The sequence below is a fragment of the Lactuca sativa genome, chromosome 4 (genome assembly GCF_002870075.4).
Source record: "Lactuca sativa cultivar Salinas chromosome 4, Lsat_Salinas_v11, whole genome shotgun sequence".
NCBI lineage: Eukaryota > Viridiplantae > Streptophyta > Magnoliopsida > Asterales > Asteraceae > Lactuca > Lactuca sativa.
In genome coordinates, this window is record NC_056626.2 from 44,418,347 (window position 1) to 44,429,707 (window position 11,361).

At 34.7% G+C, this 11,361-nt stretch overlaps 1 protein-coding gene across 2 annotated transcripts; it reads right to left on the minus strand.

Annotated features, from left to right (window-relative positions):
• Positions 1-243: 243 nt before the first annotated feature.
• On the minus strand, positions 244-7,672 carry LOC111914674 (acyl-coenzyme A oxidase 3, peroxisomal). 2 transcript variants are annotated; one of them, XM_023910373.1, is made up of 10 exons: positions 7,170-7,672; positions 2,592-2,709; positions 2,404-2,511; positions 1,846-2,324; positions 1,613-1,748; positions 1,396-1,515; positions 1,155-1,301; positions 970-1,074; positions 761-862; positions 244-666 (listed from the first exon to the last, which is right to left on the minus strand). In XM_023910373.1, the coding sequence occupies exons 1-10, from the start codon at positions 7,655-7,657 to the stop codon at positions 424-426; spliced, it is 2,046 nt and encodes a 681-aa protein (XP_023766141.1). In that variant the 5' UTR covers positions 7,658-7,672; the 3' UTR covers positions 244-423. The 2 variants fall into 2 exon arrangements, with proteins under 2 accessions (XP_023766141.1, XP_052626164.1); XM_052770204.1 differs by lacking the exon at positions 7,170-7,672 and adding an exon at positions 2,916-3,627.
• Positions 7,673-11,361: the final 3,689 nt, after the last annotated feature.

Genomic DNA, 11,361 nt, shown 5'->3' on the forward strand with positions numbered 1-11,361 from the left:
AAATGTTGGTTATTTTTATTAAAATGGTTGTTTATAAGGGTTAGATTACTCAATTTCAAAAATCAAATATCCTTCTAACTTTTATACTACTCATCTTTCTATTCATTAGATCAAGACAAATATCAAAATCAAATTAGGAGTTTAAAAATATAATTAAGGGATTCCACATGTCATTATTATTTTATATGAATAGGAACAAAGGATAGAATGATATTTAATTTTTCTTCTAATAATGACCGAAAATGTTGAAAATGAGAACGTCCTTATTAGACCCACATGATTGTGCTTGTGTACAATAGAAAACATATAATACTAAAACATAAGCAACGTTCATTACCTAGTTATACAACAAACATATGGAGAGTCATGTCTTTATTTGTAAAAGATGTAAACCAGAAGGTAATTATAGTAAATATCATGTCTTTAAACCGAAGACCATGCATTTGCATCAACCCAATTGAAAGCAATTGGTCCCAAGAAAGCATCAGGGATTCCAAACGAACTCACCAAACCAAGTGCATGTGGTCTTAACTCACTACACAGTTTCAAAACCTCTTTCCTAACCACTGCAGCATTGTCTACTGATAAGTATCCATATCTCAAAAAAGAACTATCTTCTTCCAATACAATTGTCGAATACATTGACCTCATTAACCCCAACACATCCTGCAACAATATTCAGTTTCACATTAATTAATTACTTGCAATTTCATATACGATTTTTTGAATTTTTTAAAGGATACATATAAGTTTATCATACCTTCAAAGAGCCTGATGGAACAGTTGCTTCAACATCAAGAAACGTTTGTAGAACCAACCGATCCGCAAAAGCTCTCCCCAAATCCTCAGCAAGTTGATACATCTGACAAATTCATAGTATTATACTTCAATAACATAAACTTATAAAAATTATCATTTTTTAGTTTAATAAACATTATTTTAAAGATATTATCAGGCGTGTCGCCTCACCACTGTGAATATATGTTCTCTGCTTTCTCCCTGAGCTTGATGTTGTGACACTTCCGTGACAAAACGTTGCAATAAATCTCTCTCACGTAAGCAAAATATGTCAGTCTGCCAAAAAAAAAGTTCTTAAATCAATCAATTATTCAATATATACAAAATATAAAAATAAAATTAAAAAGTTTTATTACCTGGAATTGAGTTGTTCTAAGAGTAGAGCTTGTGAGATGAGAAGGAATAACTGGAGCAGGGTTGTTCAAGTGTTCTAATCCCAAACCTCTAATTGGTTTGTTCCTTTTCTTGGCTGACAAAAACTCTGCATACAGTGCCTTGCTAATCTAAATTTGCATACACAAATCATATGATTAGTAATTCTTGAAAACAAATTTGATGTTTAATTAATGGCTGTTTCTTAAAAATATAATTAATTACCTGTTGCATTAGAACATTGTTGTCACCTTCAAAAGTCAACTGCACATCATACTCACTTTTTAAATGTCCAACATGATTTTCAGTCTTCAAACCTTGCCCACCACAAGCTTCTCGACATTCCTGATTTAAAATCAGCACAAAATAAGTTTTCCCCTTTTAGAAAACTAATTAATAAAATAACAACAATATTAAAAAAGTTCATGAGCATTTTAAAAACCTGAAGGGTTCGCATGCAATGCCAGGTTAAAGCAGCCTTGAGTGCACTAGAAACAACATGAACTGTTTTAATTGATTCGGGTGTTCTTTTCACATATATCATCTTCAGATAATTTGAAGCAAAATTCAGAGCATATCTGACATACAACAAGAAAGATGGAAAGTTAGAATGAAGTATTGATATACACATAGGAAATGTTGAAAGAGGCAACAGTAAGAAAATTGGGTAGTTACGTTTTTGCTACAAGAGGTAAGAGACGCCTTTGATGACTTGGATAATCAAGTAAAAGAACTTCTGGTTCATTTGCTTTGATTGAAAAAGCTCGCCTAGTCAGCGAGTACCTAACTGCAACTGCTAAACCAACTTTTGCAGTGTTTATTGCACTAGCAGCAATAGTTACACGGCCAGATGTCAGTGGGGCCAGAAAGGCTGCAAATCGCTGATCTGGATCTTTTATTGCACTCAAATATTCTCCATCGGGTGACACGTCAGCAACTGAATTCAACAGGTTTTCTCTTGGTATGCGTAGATTGTCAAACCAGATTCGACCATTGTCAACACCATTTAAACCGATTTTATGACCACAGTCTGCAATACGAACATTTGGACATATATTTCCCTCTGAGTCCCTGATTTGAGCTATAAAAGCATGCACTCCTTGATTCACACCATTAATTTCAAGCTGTGAGAAGACCACTGTGTGTGTAGCATGCTGAAAACAGCCAACAGGAACATAATTAAAGTCTGTAATTTGGCTAATAGAAGATGGAATAATGAATGAGACGTCTTACATTAGCAGCACCTCCGATCCAATACTTTTGTGCAGATTCACAAGGGGTGCTGATAATAAATTCCTGAGTGCTTGGATCATATCTAGTGATTGTTTCAATTCCTCGGACCTAAAAAGTAACTCAAAAATCAACAGATTAGATATACACGAAACCATTAACATGATAATAACAAGACAAGCTTCACATACATTACTTCCATGGCCTAACTCGGTCATTGCAAAGCAACCCTTGACTTCATAAGTCTCCGTTGGTTTGTACCATTTATCATGATGACGCTTTGTGCCCATGAAACGGATTGCACCACCCCTAAAATTATGTTATGATAGGAGTATAAATGATAAACCCAAACAACGAATAATACGATATCTGGTTATCTCTAATTTCAGAGAGAATCGAAGATTTGATTGGACTAGAAAAGATACAAATTTACGATGAGATTTTATTTTTAGATTGATGAGAAGGGGGACAGGAATTGGTAATTTAAAGAACGGAAAAGGGGGTTTTACACATACCATAAAAAGAAATGCACTCCAAGCTTAATCCCTAGAGAATGATCAAAAACGCTAGCAGATTCAGCAAGAGCAAATCTAGATAAATCGCCTTCTGGTCCCTTCTTAGAAAACCACCCATCGAAAACCCCATGTTCTCTCAAGTAATCAAGTCTTCTCATCGTCATCTCTCTTTGCTGCTCCATCGACTGATTAAAATCCGGGGAAATAAACACTTTGCCGCCTCTTTCTCTTGGGCAAAACAAGTTGCTCTGTATCATCAGATTGAACATATAGTCGATATCAGCAATGCTCTGACCGTCTAGGAGCTTACGGAGCAACTTGGTATCGAAATTCAACGGCGGCTCAGAGAGTTCCGGTGGGGAGTAGCTGACACATGGGGCGGTGTGTAGGAGATCGGTGGTGGCGTTATGGTGGTTATTGAGATGGCGGGTTAGGACTTGTGTCCTAAAGTTGACCCGATCCATTGGTGACGATGATGATAAGTCTATGGATGATGAATTGAAGAATAAGAAACGAGAGGAAATGGCAGAGAATTTGGGGATTCGTATTTTAAGAAGGCGAAGAGTCGGTAGAGACGGAAATGTGAAAGAGGTTGAGGTAGCTGTTGCGTATGGGCGTTTCTGAAGACGGTAGGGGCCGAAAACATAAGACCATGACCAATTATTTGTCGAAAATAATACTTTTATTACCATAAGGATAACAACTTGATAATATGTCCATTCATATCCGATTAATGTTTTTTTATATATATTACAATTTTCAATGTCTAAGAGCTTTCGGTATGGATGTTAAGGAAGCCGTTATGGCTGATGTGGCTGACAAAACAGCTTTATGACTTACTACCCCAATAAGAGGGTGTTATGGTGGATTTTGTGGTAACGAGGATAAGATAAAACAAGAAAATGATTAGCTATCTTCTTCTTCAACCGATCAAATAATTTTCTCTATTTTCTCTCTCTACTTCTCAACATGATATAATATGGAACACCGTTTCCCCTTTGGTGTTATGGATGAGGTGGCACCAATTTGATGTTACATCCGGTTGTCTACACCCAATGCTTTTAGACTGCCGGTATAGACTAGATAACACCAACATGAGGTTGACCTTGCTATCCTCAACGACATGGAGGAGCCAGAAACACCGCCTCGACTTAACGCTTAGTGATTTTGTGCTGAGGGCTCGACACAAGACAACGCCTCGGTCCCTCTTTCTTTTCTCTAAATTTTCTTGTTTCTTGGGCTTGCAACGACGTTTTCATAAACAAATATCAGCCCCACAGCTACGTTAAGGTCTCGATGCCCTTCTTTTTTTTCTTCTTTCTGATGTGGCATCTCTGGTAACGGGTGTCCATACCGAACAACCTTATGTTATTGGTATATGGCTCTTCTAAGATTTTACAGGGGGTTTTTAGCAAAAAAAAAAAAACTATTGTTTATTAGTTTATAACTTATTACTTATTATTTTATAAATTAATAAATAAGTATGGGGCAATTTATAAAAAAATGATTTATTAGAGGTTTCCTACCGAAATAAACTATTTTTCATCCAAACATTTTTTTTAATTTAATGATATCTAATAAGTTAATAAGTTGTTTTAACAAGATTAGCCAAATACCCTTATAATGTAATACTTTTGTCTTTTTAAATTTCTTGTGTAAACATATTTTGTATTTATTTTTTTGTTTTTTCTTTATCAATATTTTAGTTTCTTTGTTTATTAGACTAATTAAAAGTATTAATTTAATATTCTCATGTTCAAAATTTTGATGGATAACTCGATCATAATAGTTTATTATAGACCGTCTGCTGTAATATATTATACTCTAGATTTTATAACCATCATTAATTATTGTTTTTATTATATTTTTTTAGAAAAAGGCTTTAGTTCCTGTCTCCGCCCCTGATTTTTTAAAAAAAAATTCTCCCAAACGCGACGGGCTCTCAGAGGAGTTTTTGACATCCCTATTTTCATGCTAACATAATTATTGCTTGAAGCCATGTCCAAGTTAACGTCGTAATAATAAATAGTAAAAAATTAGACAATAAAATACCATCATTAAAGTAAAATGGTTAACATCTAAAAACAAGTTAAAATTTAAAGTACAACTATCCTAGGCGGAGAAAGCGAAAAGTGAAAGGATAAGAGAGACGGGTGTGGGCAACGGGAAGCCCCGTTATTGGTGACATGGCACCTAATAACGGCGTCGTAAAGGGAGGAACACCGCCCCCTAGCCGTTATTAGATGTTATGTTATGACGCGTTATGGTGAACACATGAGGTAACATCGTGATTTTGCTTGTGTTTTTATTCAATCGTCATAATTTCAACCGTTTGTTTCAAACGTTAACATTAAAAAAATCAAGTTTTATTGGTGTTATCATATGTTATTAGATGTTGCCCATTTCCATCTTGGATATTATAACATTCATGTATGAGTAGGATGCTGCCAAGACATCTTTTAGGTATGGTAACATGTAATAACATGTTGCCCACACCTAGTAGTCTAAAAAAATATATGATTGAGATATCCAATTATTAACTGCAATAAGAAATAAATATTATCTCAAACTAAAATTTAATATAATTATCGATATTTATAGAAATAATATGATAAAAACATAAAAATAAATAAAACTTCAAAAGAATAATAAAAACTTCAATACACTTTTATTGTTATAATTTAAATATCTTAATGTTTACTTGGTATTTTATGTAATAAAATAAATAATGTTAAAAAGGTTGTCAAAAGGACATATAATTTGTATGGTTGCTATATTTTACTTTTTAATAAAATATTCAGTTTATTACATGTTTATCGAAATATATTATAATATAAAAATATATAATAGTAGTTATATTATAGTATTAAAATATAACAAATGATGAAAACAAAATGATAAGAAATAACGAATAAGAAAAAATATTTAAATTATTTTTCTTATCAAAGAAAGTAAGAGAGGGAAAATGTAGTTTAATTAATAGAAAGAATGAGACCTATAAACTAATATCTAATAAAAAATGATCAAAAATAAAATAGGACGCAACAATTTAAATTTTGGTTGTTTAGGATTAAAGGTGAAGACAATAAATAAATAAATAAATAAAAATCGAATTATGTCAACGGGAGAAGATGGTAGGTCAATATGGTGGTGCTAGAGTAGTAGTCATATAAAGTAGTAGGACTTTTTAAGATTCCTAGGGTAGTACTTTTTCAGTTTCTTGTATAAACATATTTTGTTTTTGTTTTCTTTCTTGATATTTTAGTTTCTATATTTATTAGGTTAATTAAAAGTATTAATTTAATATTTCCATGTTCAAAATTTTGGTTTGTTTGGTGATTGAAGGTGAAGATAAATCGAATGTTGTCAACGGTGGAAGATGGTAAGTCAATATGGTGGTGCTAGAGTAGTAGTCATTTAAAGCAGACCCTACAAATATGATGTGTTTTGTAAGTTGTGTTGAGTTAATAAAGGGATTGAATGAGTTTATCACAGTCATACCCTTTTAATTAACATATTGTGTTTTTTCACCTCGTTTATTTTCGCATCTAGTTTGTGTTAGTTAGCAGGTTAAGATTTAGACCTTATAAATATATTTGTCATGTTGGAAAAATAGGAGTTGGAATGGAAAGGACAAGATCAAAAAGAGGTAGTGACCAACTGGAAAATGGATTCTTGAACTAGAATGCTAAATTGTTTCCATATTATAAACCGACCCAACCTAAAGTTTTTCTTCTACGTCTAGTTGCCGATTTAGTACTATCCAATTTATTTAAAGAATTAAAATGAATTGTATATATATAAACGGGTCATTTTCGATTTGAAAATTGAACCCTAACATGATATGTTTAATTTTCATGTGGTGTCATTTCAACTCTTTTATCAAAAAGGTTAAAAATGAATTGCATATATATAAACGGGTCATTTTCGATTTGAAAATTGAATCCTAACATAATATGCTTTAATTTTCCTGTGGTATCATTTCAACCCAGTTTATCAAACGGGTTTAAAACATTGACCCAAACTCATTTTATGTTGGGATTGTGCATCGTATTAGTTTTTGCCATACTAAGAGTAATACCTATTAATGAAAAAGAGATAAAGATATTATATAATATATATATAGTAAATCACACTTTTGGTAAGTTTTAGTTTATGTCTTGAAATTTTAGCACGATGTATCTCCATGCTTTCAAATTCAAAATGCATCGCAAGTTAAAGAAAAGGAAATAAGGGTTTAGAAATTAGACATACCATAAAAAGAAATGAACCCCAAGCTTAATCGCTAGAGAATGATCAAAAACACTTGCAGTTTCAGCAACAGCAAATCTCCACAATTCAGCTTCAGGCCCCTTCTTAGAAAACCACCCATCGAAAACTCCCTGTTCTCTAAAGTAATCAATTCTTCTCATCGCCATCTCTCTCTGCTGCTCCATGGACTGATTAAAATCCGGTGCAACAAACACTTTGCCTCCTCTTTCTCTTGGGCAAAACAGGTTGCTCTGCATCATCAAATTGAACATATAGTCGATATCAGCAATGTTCTGGCCATCTAGGAGCTCACGAAGCATCTTGGTATTGAAGTTCAACGGCGGCTCAGACAGTTCCGGTGGGGAGTAGCTGACACATGGGGCGGTGTGTAGGAGATCGGTGGCGGCATTATGGTGGCTCTTGAGATGGCGGGTTAGGACTTGTGTCCTGAAGATGACCCGATCCATTGATGAAAATGATGATGAATCCATGGAAGAATAAGAAAATAGAGGAAATGGCAGATAATTTGGGGTTTTGTAAGAAAAAGAAAGAAAGAGTACAAAGAATTGGTAGTTACGGAAGTGGGACCCGGGTTTGCCTATGGCCGGGTTGTGCATGGGGTATGTGTTAAAATAGGGGCTATGGCCGATAATTTGTCCAAGACAATAATTTTATTTTGATAAAAAAAAAAATTAATATATGCAGCGATACATTTTCATTTCTATCAATAAAGCGTTCCGGGGCCCCTTATATAATATAAAAAAGTATATCAAATCTTTAAAGTATCCTTAGAATAGGGCCAAATAAAATCAATGTGAGTGTTGGTTTTTCCAACGCCATTAAGGCTAAAGAGACTAGTGACATTTCTAGGATTTTGTCACGTTATTTTTTTGTCATGTTATTTTTTTGTCTGTCATTTCTAGGATTTTGTCACGTTATTTTTTTGTCTGTTGTCATATTTTTGTCTCAACATCTAAATGTTAGCATTTTGACAAAATTATAAAAATGGTCCCTATGGTATACATTTTTTTTGGAGTTTTAGTCCAAACCTCGACTTTTTTGATTGGTGATCCTTTTGAGCTAGTTTATATGCAGTTTTGGTCCCTGTCCAAACTAAAAAGATTGTTATACCCTTAATGAATTTAATTTTCATTTTTCTTTCATTTTTAAATTTATTATTATTATTAAATATAAAACCGGGCCCCCCCCCCCTCTCTCCTCACCTTCGTCTCACCCTCCCCCAACAACTCAACACACTAACCCATCTTCTCCGGTAAACCAATGCCACCATCAATCAATCGACTCCCACAACCCATATCCTCTCCTTCCCCTTTTCATCATGCTCTTACAACTTCATATTTGAGAACCACTGAAGCATCTGGAACCCTTGATTACTCGTTCAACCCAAGGCCATGGTTCTCGGCTAGTGTAATGGTGGAGCGAGGATGATGATGGTGGTGAGATGATTTCTTCCCCTATTAGCATCTGTACCAAATATGTTCACGACATCAGAATTTTACGCATCAAATTTAGTAAGATACTTACAAATTTCATCATTTTCATTGGGACTAGCAGTAATCGACGATGAACTGAGGTTCGATTTTCGGAAACTACTCCATTCAAAAACTATCACGGTATGTGCCAGTCCACCAAACACAACACAGATCAGCAAGATTAACAACATCGAAGTTATTGATTTGATTCGTAGAAACGTAAAGGAGCGGTTGAGGGTGAACGAAACCCTAATGTCTTTGCTTTTCAAATTGGATTCGATTCGTGGTGTTGATTGTGGCATTAGGCTTTTGCGGAAAGTGGTTACCAGTAAGGAAATCACGTTGAAGGAGAAGGTGGACTCGATTGCGCAGGCTGATCAACGAAGCCTAGATTCACATAACGACTCTGGATTGCGCAGGGAGAGAAATCGGCTATGGTGATTGTATTTCCGATGGTGGTCCACATTTTCGGTGGTGATGTAGAGGGGGAGAAATTTGCATACGAAAAGAAACAAAATAATCAAAAATCATCATGGATAATCAACAACATGATATATGGAGAGAGAGAGAGAGAGAGAGAAGTGGGTCCAATTTAATTAATTATTTTCTTTTTCATTTAAATTAAACAAAAAAAAATAAAGAATATATTAGAAGGGCATTATAGTTATTTCATTTTTACGAGGGACCAAATCTACGTACAAACATGGCCAAAAGGACCATCTATCCAAAAAAGTCATGGTTTGGACTAAAACCCTAAAAAAATGCATACCATAGGGACCATTTTTGCAGTTTTGTCTAGCATTTTATAGGGAGAGGTAACACTCCTAGCACACCAGTTTCTTTTCTTTTTCAAAATTAATTAAATTATATTTTTTTTAATAATTTTTTTAAATCACAAACAATTAATATCAAATAAATTATATTTTTTAAAACATAACATTTCATATTAAATTAAAAAAGTTACAATAAAATTTTGCAGGGGGTTTTGTGTCGATTCTAGAAATGTATGTTGTAAAAGAAATTATAAGTTGGGGTCTAATCTCTCATAAGGCTAAAATTGAGAGACCAAAACTGCCAAATTGTGAAATCTGTGTCATCTTCCTCCTTTGCTACTAAACGAACAAATTGATAATATTTTAATTTTTTTTAACCTGTAAATTTCAATTTCATAGAGACAAACCCATTTGCCAATCATATTGTTCCATTTCTTTCTCTCTCCTCTCGCTAGACCCTTGGCGAACTCCTGCTAACGAGTTTTATAGCGAACACTGAGGAGTGGTGTAGCATCTCTTGACGAGGCTGTTGGCGAAAGGGGTGGCGAGGCCACTCTCTCAATCCTAAAAGATGTTTTATCCATCATCCTAAAAATGATTCAAAAGCTTCGGTTGGCTTGATAACGTGACATGATGCTTAGACTATGGGAGTCGTTACATTCAAACCATCGGAAAAACGTTGTCAACTCAGCATCACATCAGCTCCACCACCAACCCACTAGACCTTGGAAATGATTATCACTCTATATTATTATCTTATTATTTTTTATTTTATTTTTTGACACTATATTAAATAAAAAAACATAATTTTAAACTTCTATAAACATTTTATTAATAAAAAAAATTACATTAAAACTGTATACTATAAATTGAAAAACTACTAATGTAAGAAATAAGACTTAGGGCCTTTTGTGTACAAAACCAAAACTTGGGCATAGGATTCCTTTGTGTTTGAGTACAACCAATACCTTTCTTTTTTATTTCATTCAACCCATCAAACCTTAAAACCTTTCCCCATTTGCGGTGTAACACCGTGAATTTCAAAGTAATTTTTCGCAAATTATAAAAGCATTTCTCATTTAATTTTCATAAAAACATTAAGTTTAAATCCCAATTCACATCGTACAAAATCCCAAGATCACATATATATCAAAAATCCCATGCGTGTGTACAGATCAAGTCGGCGCCTTCCCACGGTCATCGCTAGTACCTGAAACAACAACACTAACACTGTAAGCACAAAGCTTAGTGAGTTCCCCAAAATACCACATAAACATATATTAGCCACTCGAGGCTATAACTCTATGGGTCCGTGCACCCAAGCTTTGTGAATCCGCAGGTTCTAACTCTGGGAACCTTCCGGTTCCAACTCTATAAACATGCACAGCATAAATCACATAGACATCATGCAGTACAACACATAGCATACACATAACATACACATACTCTGACACATAACTCTGATTACCTACTCAAGGTAAAGTATAGTGAGAAGACTCACCTCGTATATCTCGATAACTCGCGAATCCCGGAAATCACTCGTGCTCGATCCTCCGAGCTATAATCCTCCTATAACATCATATGTCTCTAATCAACACTTTTGCCACTAAGGTTGACTACCCCTATCAAGTCAACTCTGGTCAACTCTGGTCAACGGTCAACTTTGACCGGACTCGGCGAGTGCACTAGGGCGACTCGGCGAGTCTATACGTGTTCACCAACTCTCTAGGATTCTCTTTTGACACGTCGAGTACTCTCCTGACTCGACGGGTTCCACCTAGCATGAATCGCGGGGCCACCACGACTCAACTCGCCGAGTCTCAAGAACAACTCGGCGAGTCCCATCTCGACTCAGTCCAACTGTCAACCCTCTCTAACTCTCCCTGACTCACTGAGTCAACTCATAACTCGGTTGGACCACTCACTGAG